The 17,012-nt window shown below is 37.5% G+C and overlaps 2 protein-coding genes across 4 annotated transcripts in view; one reads left to right on the plus strand and one right to left on the minus strand.

Moving 5' to 3' along the window:
* The window catches only part of LOC104020876 (guanine nucleotide-binding protein subunit alpha-14), a 93,334-nt gene extending 84,238 nt beyond the window's left edge, over window positions 1-9,096 (plus strand). The window contains exons 3-7 of the mRNA XM_087741403.1: window positions 211-365; window positions 2,740-2,868; window positions 4,800-4,929; window positions 7,717-7,870; window positions 8,877-9,096. Of these exons, the coding sequence (XP_087597529.1) occupies window positions 211-365; window positions 2,740-2,868; window positions 4,800-4,929; window positions 7,717-7,870; window positions 8,877-9,067 (759 nt within the window). The 3' untranslated portion in view covers window positions 9,068-9,096. The remainder of the gene's footprint in view (window positions 1-210; window positions 366-2,739; window positions 2,869-4,799; window positions 4,930-7,716; window positions 7,871-8,876) is intronic.
* Window positions 9,097-13,502: 4,406 nt separating this feature from the next.
* Window positions 13,503-17,012, minus strand: part of VPS13A (vacuolar protein sorting 13 homolog A) — a 112,024-nt gene continuing 108,514 nt past the window's right edge. For all 3 annotated transcript variants that reach the window (XM_087742756.1, XM_087742755.1, XM_087742754.1), the window contains one exon: window positions 13,503-16,404. In XM_087742756.1, the coding sequence (XP_087598882.1) occupies window positions 16,354-16,404 (51 nt within the window). In that variant the 3' untranslated portion in view covers window positions 13,503-16,353. The remainder of the gene's footprint in view (window positions 16,405-17,012) is intronic.

A 17,012-nucleotide genomic window follows, 5' to 3' on the forward strand; every position in this document is an offset into this window, starting at 1 on the left:
AGCAAGACTTAACTTGTTTAAAACAGTCAGCAGCAGTCATTTGACTTGAAAAGTTAAATTCCAGGATTAAAACTGCATATTTTCTCCTAGGTTCCTTTCTGATGCTTAGTCTCATTGATTAGAAGATCATAATAAATAAAAAGGGGAGAGTGAGTACTGCATGCCGACAGCAATCCTTTCTCACAATAGTGTAACCATTTAATTGATTAGGCGAGTGCTCAGATGATCAAAGAAGTGGAAGTGGATAAAGTGGCAGTGCTGGAAATAAAACAAGTTGAAGCAATCAAGAAGCTCTGGGAAGACCCAGGAATTCAAGAATGCTACGACAGACGAAGGGAGTACCAGCTCTCAGACTCTGCTAAGTAGTAAGTACACTGCATAATTAGAAGGACAAGACAGACTTAATGAAGTTAATCATAGAATCATTTAGGTTGGAAAAGACCTTTAAGATCACCAAGTCCAGCCATTAACCTAACACTGCCAAGTCCACCACTAAACCATGTCCCTAAGCACCATGTCTACCCTTCTTTTAAATACCACCAGGGATGGTCACTCAACCACTTCCCTGGGCAGCCTGTTCCAGTGCTTGACAACCCTTTCAGTGAAGAAGTTTTTCTTAATATCCAACCTAAAGCTCCCCTGGCGCAGCTTGAGGCTGTTTCCTCTTGTCCTATTGCTTGTTACTTGGGAAAAGAGACTGACCCCCACCTTGCTGCAGCCTCCTTTCAGGTAGTTGTAGAGAGCCATAAGGTCTCCCCTCAGCCTCCTCTTCTCCAGGCTAAACAACCCCAGTTCCCTCAGCCGCTCCTCATAAGACTTGTGCTCTAGACCCTTCACCAACTTCGTTGCCCTTCTCTGGACACGCTCCAGCACCTCGATGTCCTTCTTGTAGTGAGGGGTCCAAAACTGAACACAGGATTCGAGGTGTGGCCTCCCCGGTGCCGAGTACAGGGGGACGATCACTTCCCTGGTCCTGCTGGCCACACTGTTTCTGATACAGGCCCGGATGCTCTTGGCCTTCTTGGCCATCTGGGCACACTGCTGGCTCATAATGAAGAGATAGCTTCACTCTGATTTTATTAGTTATACCTGTGTCTCTGTTGGCCTGTTGTACACAACGAATTTTAAGTTGGAATGATGAAACAAACTAATTTTAGTCTTTCTGAACATACTGGAACCACCTTCCCTCCCAGTTCTGAGGTCAACACAGCTGGTACATAACTGAGTCTCCCTTGGGGGAAATAATGAAAAACAGCTGTACAAAATACATTGACAACAAGTGGGCAGGTCAGACAGTTCAGTTACGTGAAAAGCTTAGGGTATAAATAAGAATGAAGATAAGTCTCTCCCCCATTTTTCAAATAATTTAATTGTGAAAAAATGATTGTTTCATGAGAACAGAAAGCTTACATTTCTGTTTCTGCCAAGGTTGAGAAGTAACAAGGTTAAATTTCAGCAAGGAGCATTTAGATAAAGCATTTATAGTAAACTTGAACTCAGAATGGTTACACATAGGCAATCTGTTCCTGTGTGTTAAGCGTTATAATTCTTGACAGATGTTTGTCTGCCTTGTTCTTAAATAATCCTACACTGGAGAAGAAGGCTGCCACTTAATGGTCTACTGTAGCCTCGTTTTCTAAGAAATCAGCCACAATGGAAAATCAGTTTTATTTTAAATTTTATTCAATCTTCCTTTTGCTGTTAATTATGATTAAGATCTCAATAGCAATTTGCTACATTGCTGGAGAGGAGGAATTTTCTTATTTCAAAGAGAAATCTTTTCTGAGTAAGTGATATCATAAAGTGTGAGTTTTTTTGATTTTGGAACCCAAATGTGAGGGATGTTTGGGCAGCAAGGGGAGAATACATGAACACCCTCCTTCTTCTACCAAAGGAAAATGGGGGGAATTAGTGCTTAAATAAAGGAAGGTTTGTGCTACAACCATGTTGTAGGAATTGAATACACCTTATACTTCCTGTATGCCTTGTTAGGATTTTGTATGATCTAATGTTGCCTTCTAGTGTTGGGAAGATAGATTGCAGAGAGGAATACCAGGCACGGGTTCTTTGTGTCTTGCTCATACTGCTCATTTATTGAGGCACATGAATGTCATCCTAGCATTTAATCCCAGCCATGAAAAGCACAAGAGCCTTGTGAAACTGAGGGTAAAGTTAAGAACGTCCACATGGGCAGACGAGAAACTAATCGCATCATCTTTTATATTAAAAATATATGTTTGAAGCATTCATGTTTGCAGAGCTTTTCATTAATTACTTTTCTGAATTCTGTCCAGCAACCTTTCACATTTGTGTGCAATATTAGCATCATGGATGAAGTGATGGGATAGAGTAATGTTGGTAAACATTATGGCTAGAACTGATATTTATATTTGTGTTCAAATCTTAATGCTGGTGTTCATTCTGGGGTAACAGCAAAGATTATTCAATTAAAATTCATCATTTTGGGTGTGGGCTGATTGTCTATAGAACATTCCGGCATCATCTCTTTTGACTAGTTATATTCTGTCTGAAAGGAACATGCAGGTCTCAGTTAAAGGGTTTTATTGTTTTATGCCAGCAACAAATGGGCTAAGGCCATGCACAACTGAATTTCTATTTAGCTGCTTTTGTGGGAACGCTTCTGTGATTGCTAGTTAGTACTTTGGTTTTGAATCTGTGTGATTAATTTATGACAGTGCATTAATCTTGTTTCTGTTGTCTATTTATTTAACTTTCCAGTTATCTTACTGACCTTGATCGTATTGCTATGCCCTCATTTGTGCCAACTCAGCAAGATATTCTTAGAGTCCGAGTGCCAACTACAGGAATTATCGAGTATCCTTTTGATTTAGAAAATATTATATTTAGGTAAGACTGCCTGTCAAATGATTCAGTATACAATTATGAAAGCAGTTGCTGCAAATTTACTTCTAAGGTCCTTTAAGCTTTTGCATTCAATGAGTGTTGTGTTTCCAGCCTTTTTAGTCTCCAAAGTTAAAACAGTAACTTGAGTGTTGTTTCAAAACATTCCTTTTTAAATTTACATTACATGAAAAAAGTTTTTCAATTCAAGCAGCCCAATTGCTGTGTGTTCTGAACTATTAGTTTAATTAAAATTCTTGGATGGGGGGTGCAGAGGTAAGGTGTTTGTAGTTACATGAGTGTTCATATTGGAATGTAGCTTAATTCCATTTAGAGCCAAGAGCTTTCGCCTCCTGACTGTCCCCTAATAGATATGTTAAAGCCCTCAAGGGAGTTTACAACTTTCAGTTAGGGAAGGGAGTTGAACAGATTGAGGGAAGGAAGAGAAAAAAAAATGGAAGGTCACAGCAATAGATACTTCTATTCTTGCCACGCAATATAAAAAAAAAATTATATTCAGTAGAACTGAGAGAAACAAACGTACTTACAAAGTTGAGAGAAAGTCTGAGAAACACTTTAAAATTATGTTATCTGCTACTAGACAAGCTATTGCAACAGGTGGGGTTACTGATTTTCTAAGGGAAAGCATATTTTTTTTTTATTTCAAAATTGCAGAATTCACACTAGCATGATTATAGATGTTCTTCCACCAAATCATCCATTTCATCATGAACAAACACCTGCCTGCAGTTACAACACAGAACCAGAATCCACTCTGATAACCCATGGTCAAACCAGCCTAACTGTGATTTTGCTGTTTGTTTGTTTTTTTCCTGGAAAATTGAATGTTCTAGTGAACATTTTCACCTGGATAAAATGTGAGGGACTGAACTGTCTGCAAAACCATAGGAATTTGATGTGGAAATAAGATATTTGTGAGCATTTTGATTTTTTTGTTTTGAAGAGTGAGATATGACTACACTGGGGTTCTTGGGGGGCAGGGGCCAAGGGAGATTTTGGAGCATGTGTGGAAACAAAATTGAGCGTGCTCACATCTGTCTCTGCTAAAAATTCTACCAACACAGAAAAAAAAAAAAAAAACAGAATTATACTTTGTATTGTGCCTCAGGTAACTTATACACTTGTACTGGGCCTGGCTAGGACAAAGTTAATTTGCTTCATAGCAGCTGATACAGTGCTGGGTTTTAGATTTGTAACCAAAACAGTACTGGTAACATACCAGTGTTTTAGCTTTTGCTGAACAGTGTTTGCACAGCACTTAAGGCCTTCTCAGTTTCCCTGCCCCTCCAGTGAATAGGTTGGGAGGGTGCACAACAGGTTGGGAGGGGACACAGCTGGGCAGATGATCTGAACTAACCAAAGACATATTTCACACCATATGACATCATGCTTAGTGATAGAAGTGAAAAGAGGGGGCTTTAGGGAGGTTGGCCATCTTTTTCTTGGGAACTGGTTAGACATCAGTGTACCTGTGGGAGGTGGTGAGTGATTGCTTTTGCATCACTTGTTTTGTTTTGTTTATCTCTTCTTCCACTTATCCTTCACTTACTAAACAATTATTTTTTTTTAATCTTGACACCCCAAGTTTTCTTGCTTTTACTCTTTCTTTCCTCTCCCCATGTCCACCCACGGTGTGTGTGGGGGGTAGTGAGCAAGCGGCTGTGTTGTACTTAGCTGCTCACTGTGATTAACCCACAACAACACTAAAGAACAGTGAAAGTTGTAGCACTACAGCAAGTGAATCAAGTTGAAATATTAAACAGAACATGCAATGTTAAGATATACTTTTCACAGTTCAAGCTTATCTCAGGTAGGTGATCTCTTATATGGCCTTTGGATATACTTAAAGGATCTTATGAAGTAAGACTAATATGTCTATAAATAACTAATATGTTGACTGTATTTCTCTTTAACAGGATGGTGGATGTAGGTGGCCAAAGGTCAGAAAGAAGGAAGTGGATCCATTGTTTTGAAAGTGTTACTTCCATTATTTTCTTAGTTGCATTAAGTGAATATGATCAAGTCTTGGCAGAATGTGACAATGAGGTAAGGAGCGGGGGTATCTAAGATACAGAAAAAGATGTGTGCTTTTTAAGAAAGACAGCAATCACATGTCTTCATAAAAGCATTTGCAAATACTAGAATTGCATTAAGAAGCTGATCAAGCAGTCCCGAAGTTGTATTAAATTAGAAGCCTGCCTGTAAAAGTGAACTCTACCTTAAAAGGCAAAACATGATTTAAAAATCTTTTAAATCACTTAAGCCATGTGAAATATTTGAGAATGTGAGTATCAACAATATCTCTAAGCAAGTAAAACTACCCCAGTCATCTGTAATTAGTTTGGGTTTGGTTTTGGTTTTTTAAGTCTTGGATGTTTCAAAATTAACCTGTGCATTAATTAAGGAAAATTAAAACAAAATAACTTAGAATTTACCTCCTTCCCAAGGTCACAAAACATAAGATGAGTTCTCCCATCTGTTCTAGAGTCGTCTCATTAACAGTAGCCAGATGTTGTAGAGAAGGATGCAAAAAAGGAAACAGTAGGCAATTAGAATCATAGAATAGAATCATAGAATCGTTTAGTTTGGAAAAGACCTTTAAGATCATCGAGTCCAACCGTTAACCTAGCACTGCCCAGTCCACCACTAAACCATGTCCCTAAGCATCACATCTACATGTCTTCTAAATATCCCCAGGGATGAGAACTCAACCACTTCCCTGGGCAGCCTGTTCCAGTGCCTGACTACCCTTTCGGTGAAGAAATTTCTCCTAATATCCAATCTATGCCTCCCCTGGTGCAACTTGAGGCCATTTCCTCTTGTCCTATCACTTGTTACTTGGGAGAAGAGACCGAGACACCCACCTCGCTACAACCTCCTTTCAGGTAGTTGTAGAGAGCAATAAGGTCTCCCCTCAGCCTCCTCTTCTCCAGGCTAAACAACCCCAGTTCCCTCAGCCGATCCTCATAAGACTTGTGCTCTAGACCCTTCACCAACTTCGTTGCCCTTCTTTGGACACGCTTCAGCACCTCGATGTCCTTCTTGTAGTGAGGGGTCCAAAACTGAACACAGGATTCGAGGTGCAGCCTCACCAGTGTCAAGTACAGGGAGACAATCACCTCCCTGGTCCTGCTAGCCACACTATTCCTGATACAAGCCAGCGTGCTATTGGCCCTCTTGGCCACCTGGGCACAGTGCCGGCTCATATTCAGCTCGTTGTTGACCAACACCCCCAGGTCCTTTTCCGCCAGGCAGCTCTCCAGCCACTCCTCCCCAAGCCTGTAGCATTGCATGGGGTTGTTGTGACCCAAGTGCAGGACCCAGCACTGAGCCTTGTTGCACCTCATACAGTTGGCCTCAGCCTGTTGATCCAGCCTGTCCAGATACCTCTGTAGAGCCTTTCTACCCTCCAGCAGATCGACACTCCCGGCCAAGCTGGTGTCATCTGCAAACTTACTGAGAGTACACTTGATCCCCTTGTCCAGATCATTGATAAAGATATTAAACAGGACTGGCCCTAGTACTGAGCCCTGGGGAAGACCACTTGTGACCAGCCACCAACTGGATTTAACTCCATTCACCATCACTTTCTGGGTTCAGCCATCCAGCCAGTTTTTTACCTAGCGAAGAGTATACTCGTCCAAGCCATGAGCAGCCCGTTTCCCCAGGAGAATGCTGTGGGAAATAGTGTCAAAGGCCTTACTAAAGTCGAGGTAGACAACATCCACAGCCTTTCCCTCATCCACTAAGTGGGTCACCTTGTCATAGAAGATCATGTTAGTCAAGCAGAGCCTGCCTTTCATAAACCCATGCTGACTGGGCCTGATCCTGTGTTTGTCCCATAGTACATGCCACGTGATGGCACTCAGGATGACCTGCTCCATAACTTTCCCCGGCACTGAGGTCAGGCTGACAGGCCTGTAGTTTGCCGGATCCTCCTTCCAGCCCTTCTTGTAGATGGGTGTCACATTTGCTAACTTAAGAAATTAATTAGAGAAAAGCATATTAGTAGAACTGCATTCCTTTTGGTAGTGGTTGCTTTACATCCTGCAGTATGAAGATTCCTTCAATTGTCCTTCAGAAACGTTTAATACCGTTTGAACTCCAAAGTCCCAAAGCCCTTACAGATCACTTTCTCAAGATCTGTTTGAACTGTGAAAAGCATGCCCTGCTTCACTTGCTGAAGTGTCACAACATCCATTGTAGTTGAGATAGAGTTTTCAAAGTTTCCTGTCATCTTTTAATGCATGAACAACTTCAGTAACTTTAATTTTCTTTTTCCTTTCACCATCTTGAACATTTTGTTATGCTCACTTTGGACATTAGGAAATAAATAATGAACTGACTGCTATCACAGGTTTGTCCTCAGGACAAACAGCAATCTCTGAATGTAGTGTTCCTTAGATCTCTCTTGAAATGGACAGACTTTATTACTAGTATAGATGAGTACATATACTCTTGTCCTTTAGCTATGTTACAGTATGTTAATATCAGATATTTGACCCAATATACCCTGCTTCAGTTCTCACTGTGAGGTCAGAAGAGGCTTTCATAAAGCAGCGGTCCATGGCTGCTTACTAACTCATACAAGAATTCAAATAATTCCTATTATTAAGACTTACCTTGATTTCACATGCCATTCATATCAGTGATCCAAACCCAGTGAGTAAAAGGATATAGAACATGTAGAGTAATGATCAACCAATGCATTGCAATTGCGCTTAATAAAAGTAGTTTAAAAAGCTTTCAAAACAACCTTTGTGATCTCTGGCTGATGTGATTTGCCTATGCTACTGTCTAGAGAGTGTAACTTCATATTAATTTTTGTTGTAGAATCGAATGGAAGAAAGCAAGGCCTTATTTAAAACTATCATTACATATCCCTGGTTTCTGAATTCTTCAGTTATTTTGTTTTTAAATAAAAAAGATCTTCTAGAAGAGAAAATCATGTATTCCCATCTAATTAGTTACTTTCCAGAATACACAGGTAAGCATTTATCCCAGACTATCTTCACAAAGCTAAAAGTCATATTTAAACCAGTTAGTTTTTCCTCATTAAATCGAACAGGGAAAGTGGAATTATGCAATATATTTGATATCTATGCTTTTCTACTCTATCCTTTAAAATACAAATTTAAGTTACTCAGTTTTACTGGAACTTTGTTTTTTTACTGGAGCATTGTGGACAGAGTCTTGAGATTTCTTGCAGCCATTCTGTTACCACTGGAGTGGCATGATCGCTATTTATTTATGTGAAGAAGCACCTTTTTAATCTTTGATCTCAAGAGACAAGATACAGGGGGAGCTTGAGGAATACAGCTCTTAACCCAGCTCTTTACATAGTAAAAACCCATAGTATAGTTCTGCATTTGCATTTGCATTATAACTTGTTACCTATATAAAAGTCCAAAGTTAAAAAGCAGCCTGACTAACTTTCCTTAACAAATGTTACTGATACTTAAAGTCGCCAAAAGAATGATGAAAATAATCACAGATGTATTGCATTACTTAATACAGTATTATATTCTGCAAGACATGTATCACGTTGAATCTACAATTAACGATGAAAACAATTATAGTAATTTAATAGCTACAGAGAAAACGCATATCCCTCTCTTGGCCAAAGAGAATGCTGTTTACTCTGTGTCTTTTAGAAAATTTCATTTCTCTCATGGTCTTTGACATACTACAATAATGTAGCAAACTATTAGTATATACTGGGTAATTTCAGTTGTATAGGTTTGTATAAAAAATTTACTTTGACCTGTAACGTTTACAGTTGAAAAAAGCATGCTCAACACATTTTAGGAAGCAGTGTTGTAACGGCTTTTGCTCCACTAACACATGAATGAGGAAATGCCAACAAGGGAGTATGTCTTCATGGCGATTTCACATTTAAATATGAAATTAGCCTGTTAAGACACTGTCCATAGGTTTCTTCCTTGACCCATAACTTTTAACTGTTTGAAACCACTAATTGTGCTTTTGGCTAGGACCTAAACAAGATGTCAAAGCTGCGAGAGACTTCATTTTGAAGCTGTATCAGGATCAGAATCCAGACAAGGAGAAAGTAATCTATTCCCACTTCACTTGTGCCACAGACACAGAAAATATTCGTTTTGTCTTCGCTGCTGTCAAGGACACGATCCTGCAATTAAACCTGAGGGAGTTCAACTTGGTTTAAAGAAAAAACATGGTTGCAGCCACAAAGTGTGGTTTACTCACAGCACAGCCTGTGTTGATAAAAAAAGGTGTCTTTTTAAATACCATTTACAGAAATCGGGGGGGGGGGGGGGATTTATATTTACTGAAGAAGTATGGATTAAGAGAACTGTAAAGGTTGAGTTTCAAAGTTTACTTTTTAACCTATACATTTAAAATATTGTGTTCATATTTCCCATATTAGTTTTGTCTGTGAGTTATTTTTTGACAGCTGTGGGAATATAGTATATTTAGAAGACTGTACATATCTACATTGCTGTATTTTCTTAAGATTTTTTTATTTAGCATTTACAATCATAGCTTATAAAATTTCAAACAGTGATGCCTTAAAAATGACAAGTTAGTGTTATTTTAGGGTGCTAGACATTTTTATATTCTTGCTCTGAGCAATGCAGTTGAAAAACTAGGGTAAACCTATTACACTTTTTAGAAGCATCTCTCAGTAGCCTTGATAGGCCAAACCTGTTAATGTTCTAGGAATCATTACAAAAGATTAATTATTGGTGACCCTTGTGTATCACTGCCTTTTTGTTCAAGTGCCTTACAATAATAAGATACCTTTCACAGTTAAGGAATGACAGATTAAGATCTCATAGGCAGTCCATGGAATTTACTCCTTTCTGAAGGGGAAAAGCATTTCTCAAACAGCAAGGCATTTAGCAAACATTCTCAGCATTCACTGCTGTGGGAGCTCGGAGATCATCCACAGCTGCCTGCGATAAACTAGGCCTTAAATTCCTTCAAGTCATATAACTTGCTTTTTGCACTTTGCTTTTTGCTGTCGTTGAGCTTCACGGGTAGTTTTGCATGGATTGGAGAGCAGTAAAGCCTCTCCTCTAGAAGATTTCCACCCATTTTGCTATCTATATCTCCTTCGCTCCCCTGCCCAACTACAAACCTCTTCACTAAAGAGGTCAGAACCACTAATAGCTCTGTCAGTTCTCCTTCACTGGGTCAAAAATTCTCAGACATTTGAGAAATCTTGAAAAACCTTTTTTACCCATGTGAAATTTGTGGTAGTCACTGGCACTTGATCAGCTAACCCAGCAACACTGGTAAGGAGAGTGTTTTAGTTTTACTGTTATTAGCAGTAATTCAGCCCAAAAGATGTGCTGCGGTTCTCCTGTATTTAAATACATGAAAATTCCAATTTTCCAAGAAGAAATATAGCAATAGTCTTTACTATATCAGCATAAAATAGCAATTTCTGTGCAGCGCAGAAGAAAGTCAGGTTATATTAATTTTTCAGCTTGAGTAGTGTGTATTCAGCCAGGTTGATAGCTCACATTTCAGTCCTGTGAAAAGCACACCCTGACCTTTCACTACCCATAAAAAGTATTTACCAATTCACATATTAAACAGCACAGTTCCCTTTTGCCCAGCAGTACAGAAAAAGTAAAGTATGTCCAGAGCTGGTTTTAGTTGCTAAGGAGAAAACAGCCAGTAACATTTGATTCGTTTGTTCTTTCCTTAGTGTTGGAACAAGCAGTAGAAGCCTGTTCTTGCAATGCTTTAACGTTTGTCTGTGAGGGAAGGACCCTGACCTATACGTTGTGCCCATACTAGTGAACAGCAGTAATCAACACTGAGGGAACAGTGCCGTACACCCTGGGATGAGGCACAGGGTCCGGTGTCAGTTGCTGAACAAGAAGAGGCCAAAGGGGAGTGACAGAAAGCACGGAATAAAACAGCACGTCTATGCGTGTGTCATCGATGTCATCTCTACCCTCCCTCAGAAGTACTGACATCATGACAAGTCCTCAGACCTGCTGTCCTAAACTAACCACTGTTGCTCAAAAAATAATTCAAAAGCATTTCTTGTCATAATATCTGTAGATACTGATACTTTACATTAACTTAGGAACTTCCAGTCACATGAAGACAACAAAAATACTTTTTTTAGGGCAGCAGATTTGATGGAGGAAAGCATATGAAATGCCCAAACACTTGAACTGCTTCATCCAGTTTTGAGCCCCAGGGAACTTCTGGAAAAATGTCTGTTTAAACTCTTAGCAGTTCCATATCTTGAGTCAAGATTTGCTGTTTATGTGCAGAGCACATTGGTGGCATGAATTTGGGAGCCTGGCATTGCTGGAGTACAAGCTTTGCAGATTGTGAGACAGTTACCATTTTACAGGACCCATCGGTACAGGAATGCTTTTCTTTTACACTTCACACTGAACATTTAAAAGCAGTCACAAGGGCAGTTACCAAGACAAACTTCTGCACATAGCTCTCAATATCTGCTTGATGCAATGAGGAATGAAAACCCACAAAGATAAACTGGGAGACATGCAGCAAAAAGAGAATTCAGTTTTTCTCCCTTTCAGCCTATTGGCATCCTACCATATCATGCCTGTTCCGGCAGTCACATTTGTTTCAGCCTTTACTGTATTGATCTGTAGATGATGAGTTAATAAAAATTAATGTCATGGACATTCTTTTACGCCTTGTAGAAGGAGACTTAAAAGCCAATTTACTTGTCCCTTGAAGTATTACAAGAATATTTAGAATTCTTGTTCCAGATTTCCCCTGGAAACAATCAAAACCTCTTTATAAAATGTCTGCTGCGAGTGGAATTTTAGATCCTTAGATCCCGCTCACAGTCACAAAGCAAAAATTGTGACCATGATTGCATTTCTTAGGTCAAATAACAAAGCTCAGGCTCCTAGGTGAGGCATATATGTACTTGCATATACTGGCCAGAAAATTCCAAATTAATCCACTGGTAAGAATAACAACAGGCAAATATTGACTAATAAAGTTATAGGCAGGAAAAAAGATGTCAGCTATCTGCTAATTTGTACAGTTTTAGACAGAAAAGCATAAGGCATTCAAGAATCGCATAACCAAACTATAACAATTTGCATTTCAAGAGAAGATTATGATAAAGACAAGTGTTTTCTGTATGAAAACGTGAAATGCTTTGTAAAATTTTTGATCTGCATAATGAAATAAGTATTGTGATACACATGAAAAACAAATCTAAGTCAGAAACACTTCACACCATATCTGAGACAATTACAAATACAGAATGCATATTAGCAGTATTTTTCACAAACAGTTCCCACATTTAATAAGCCTGTTCTTTTGAAATACATGGTCTCAATTCCTTAAAAAAAATCAGAAAAAAACCAAACCAAACCTTCCACAGTATTGAATTCATTTCCGTAATAATCTGAACACAATAACGAGGGCAGACAGCTCCTTCACCCAGTCTGGTTTTAGTAACATATTTAAGCATAGAACCTAAGACTCTTCCTTGGCAGAAATTGCAGATAAACTGATCAACATAGGAGGAAAAAAAAAAACCAAAACCAACAAACAAACAAACAAACAAACAACTCAGTAATTAACTGTTAGGAACTTTAGCCACCTATATCCTTAGTTCTTGGGAGGTAAATATTTCATTGGTATTGGTTGCTTTAGCTTTTGCTGCATCTTCAGTAAAGATCAATCACTGCAGATGGAGAGGGATCAAGTGGGAGAGTTTAATGCTAGAAGAAAGTACTGTGGAATTGTATGATTTTCTGAAGAAACACTGCACACTCTTGCCTTGTACAGTACTTACATAATTACAAGCAATGCTGTCTTCAGGTAGTTCTTTTCTGGAATTCAAATGTGAAAGGCTCAAGAAGTAAAAAAAAAAAAATCTTGTGAAGAGTTTTGTGGCATATTCTCATTCTTTAAGCTAATACAGTATCAGGAATCATACAAATCAAATATATGCAAATCTATTTAAACATAATGTGGATATGGAGTTATTTACAAACAAGCCACAAGACTTAGCAATCCTATTAAGGTATGTGATGTATTTATTGAAACTGTTTTACATCAGCAGAATAATTAGGAAACTTAGGGTTTGTGGTTCAAATTCAAGAATATGCTGTAAGTATTAACTTTTAACTACCATTACGTAGTAATATTAATGTTTTATTGACTAATGTGTGGTATTTGTTATTTGCAGAAAATAACTCGGAACAAAAGACCTTAGTGATTTGTTTGATATGTGCATGTATTTTGTGAAGTGCTAAAGATAATAAATAGGTAATGGCATATGTACAAAAATTTTTTGGGGAAAAAAAGAGGATTTTGTAAGAATATGGTTATCTGGCAACATCATCTGTTTCTTCAATGCGGCAACAGGAAAAAAAATACTTTAAAGGGAGCTTATACATGTAAATCCAGTTTTTAAAAAATTATCCTTATAATAAACTGATAAAGTCTGTATCCTGCTTTCACTGAGATGGCTGCAACAGAAGCTTGACCTTGTGTTCTCAGAGACAAGTATTTGATTTAATTTGTCAATTTCTACCTACGAAATTCTGAGTAATGGTATTACCTGTTAATTACAGCAGTATATAAAGAAAACAAATAATAATCACATTGCAGCCAAATAAAATTCAGTTTCACTTTATTCAAGGTGACGAAGAGGTTGGAGTGGGGGAGAGGAGTGTGGAAACCAAGAGAGTCATACCATGCAAAGCCATGCAGCTGAACAGAGTGATGCAAACAGTTAAGAGTTACAAATGTTTTAGCAATGTCTGGCATGTTTGATTCTATGTTTGGTTTGTCATTGATTTCTTAGAGGTAATTCTAACCCTTAACAAACTACTACTGAGAACCCAAATGACATTTCTCAAAGGTATGAAGTTTAGGTAACAGTCATCTAGAAGAGAAACTGTTCAGTGCTTCAGTAAAGGCCATGGTATACTTTTAAACACCACAGTGGGCAGACCTAAGTGCCTACATTTTAATTTTTATTGAGATCCCCTTATCTAATTGCATGTACATTTTTAATAAAAATTAATATATCTATTCTGCATTCTTGTTGAAAAAAAAAATGCATATTGCAATAAGGAATGAGGCACAGTGGAGTGGACATCTCAAACAACTTTCACAATGGCATAAGTCTGAATACCTTTCTTCTTGCCCCAGGCTGATTTATAGTTAAAATAGAGAAAACTGGTGTCTGCCAAGAAATGGCAAAATTCATTCATGACTGTATGGAGAAAGCATAAAGAAAAAACAGAGGAAAAAGATACAATTTACTGACTAGAAAAAGGGATCTATAGAAAATCATGTTATCATTACAAGTGAAGACAAGGAGGGAGGTGGGGGAAAGGTCGTATGTTGACTTTTGAACACTTCCAGTGTTTTACTTCTTGTGTTAAGGCTTTTAGTTAGCACAGAAGATCAAAGTATTTTATACTCTCTAGGAAAAATGCAATTTTGGGGGAATTGTTACATTTTCCAAAACATGAGCTTAACCATAGACATGCACATTTAATATAAATCCTTCAACATCGATGGTTAAATTGCTCAAAAATTACTGAAGAGCCAGCTGAGATTTGAGAACCAGGAGTTTGTTGGCAAAATAAATGTAAAAAAGTTAAGAACTGGAGATAACATTAATTGAAATAGAGGCTCTGTGAAGAGAAAATATTTAGGGTAAATTGAAAACTACACAAATGGGAATGTACAAAGTACTAGAAGTGAAAGTTGCAGCAGATACTCAGTAAATACTGGGGATAGAGAGAGGAGATGACAACACAGTAATCAAGAATCAAGATCATGATGAGGCTATTAATTGAACTATCATGCCTTAATATGAAAAGTGATAGATGAAAAACAAATTACAGATACGGAATGGTACTCAGTGCACCTAATAACACTACTTATCTAAGGCAAAGTATTCTCTTAGTTTGGCATGATTATAACCTGAGTTAATACTCTTGGTACGTGCTTGGTGTACAAAGAAGTGGAGTAACACAGTCATTTTCATAGTTTGGAATTCTCTTAATCTTTTGATTCAATTTACAATTTATGGGAAAAATTACAATATTACATGTATTCTGTAACCTGCTAAATGGTTACTCGACACCAAAGACAAGACTTACAGTAAATTAAAGAACTGCAATTGTAGGTTAGCATGCTAGTCATTTCAGATTTTACAATAATGTGACAATTTGGATATCTCAAGCACCACCACCAATGTCAGAATTAAATCCTCTACCTATAAATGTTCCAAACATTTGTTTAGAAATAATATTTTGGCAGCAGGTACTTACTATATGTACCAGATATTTTGGAGACTTTGATATGGGAATTTATGGAAACCTTCATGTAACACAGTACTGTTTCCTGCACTTTTTATATACTGCAGTAAACAGCCATTCAACAATGACTGTTACATCTAAGAAATAAGCAGAATTGCACACATTCAAGCTCTCCCTATTAAAGTTCTGCTGTCTGGATATGAAACAAAAAAGTTTCATTGGGTAAGAAAAGTTGATAAAAGCAACTGTGAAATATTATATTTATTATTTAATATAAATTTGACTTTATTTGTCACTTGCTTAGCACACAACACTGTGTAATCCAAGGCATTTATTTTTGGTATGCAACAGTGCACTTATAACCCCATAAACTCCTTGAGTTGCAAGACTGTTAATAACTTCTATTTAAAATAATAGGCTTTAGTTAATATTTTTAGTGTAGAGATATATTAATTCTCCCCATTATACATTTTTGTAAACTGTTATATTTTCTGTGAATATTGATAGAGGTGCTGCAATGCTTCCTTGAGTAGAATATAAAAAAAGTTTACACTAAAAGTGATATTGTATTGTAAATTCATCGTGACCTGGTCCATTCATTTACAAAAAGAAAATAATAGTTAACTAAGCAGCCAGTCCTGTGATCATCTCAATTAGACTTCCCTGGTTAGTAGCCTCCTTGTTAGACTTGGAGTTGTAAGACGAGTGATTATTAAGTTAACATTTCCTTTGATAAAGAAATTTGAATTTCAACACAGCCTCAAGTCATATGAAAACTAAGACAGAAACTATTGATTTTCAGAATCAAATAAAAACTGAAAGATTTGCTCTGAATAGTATCATAAGAATTATTCCAGAGTTCAATTTCAATATCAAATGTAATGGTAAAACAAATTCATTTTACACTGTATTTATAAAAAAATGAAATCTGGAATTCTTGCATTAAAAAAACCAACCAAAACAAGCCAAAACTTGGCAGAATTTTTTTCATCACTAGATTATTTTTTTAACTTGTCATCTATTTTTGTGTTATAGCCATAGACTGTGGTGACCATAATAAACAATTTCATAAATCTTCCTTCCCTCCTGTTTTTGCTTTTGTTGCTGATATTCAAATAGTTCTGCTTGTTGAAGAGGAATGAAAAGGTAGCTGTTCAGTGTTCTTCATATCTTGGTGCTTCTCCATTCATTACAATTTTGGCTGATTCTCTCTCACTTCTTCCAGTTTAGAAAGGATCCACTGTACGAAGGAAAAGGAAAAAAGAAAAATGTTGCTTTGGTAGAAACCATACAAAGCAGGTGAAAATTAGATTGGGTTAGCCAGACACTTTAATACCTGCTCTCTTCCTAACCGAGTCTTAATACAGTGCTCAAAATTCTGCTGTAGATTACAAACTCCCGATTTCCCGTATGAAAATGGAGGCATTTAAGTACCAATATCTGACATCGAATACCACAGCTAATTAAACTGGATGGGTTGATATTTCAGTTTCCTGGTCTGTATTTCAATGAATAATATTTTTTAAAATAACTGACACCATCATTTCACCCACATCATTATTAATGCTCTGCATTAGCCTACAACTCTAGATAAATCACAGATGACGACAGAGAAGTAAGGATAACAAAAGACAGAGGACAAGAATAGGTTGCACCAATGTGGTAATACAGTTATTTAGAAAGAAGCTTTCTTTAACTATACTTGGTTTCTTTTCAGGAATTTCAAATTCACATATTTACTGAACATAGAAGGGAAACTGGTTTCCCAAGAGTCTAAAAAAAAAGGGGGGGGGGGGGGTCAGGGAGGAGAAAGGAAAAAAGGGGCAGTGAAATGGAAATCTAGGGTAG

Source organism: Nipponia nippon, unplaced genomic scaffold (genome assembly GCF_047370975.1).
Source record: "Nipponia nippon isolate SJK-2023a ecotype South Korea unplaced genomic scaffold, ASM4737097v1 scaffold_8, whole genome shotgun sequence".
Taxonomy (NCBI): domain Eukaryota; kingdom Metazoa; phylum Chordata; class Aves; order Pelecaniformes; family Threskiornithidae; genus Nipponia; species Nipponia nippon.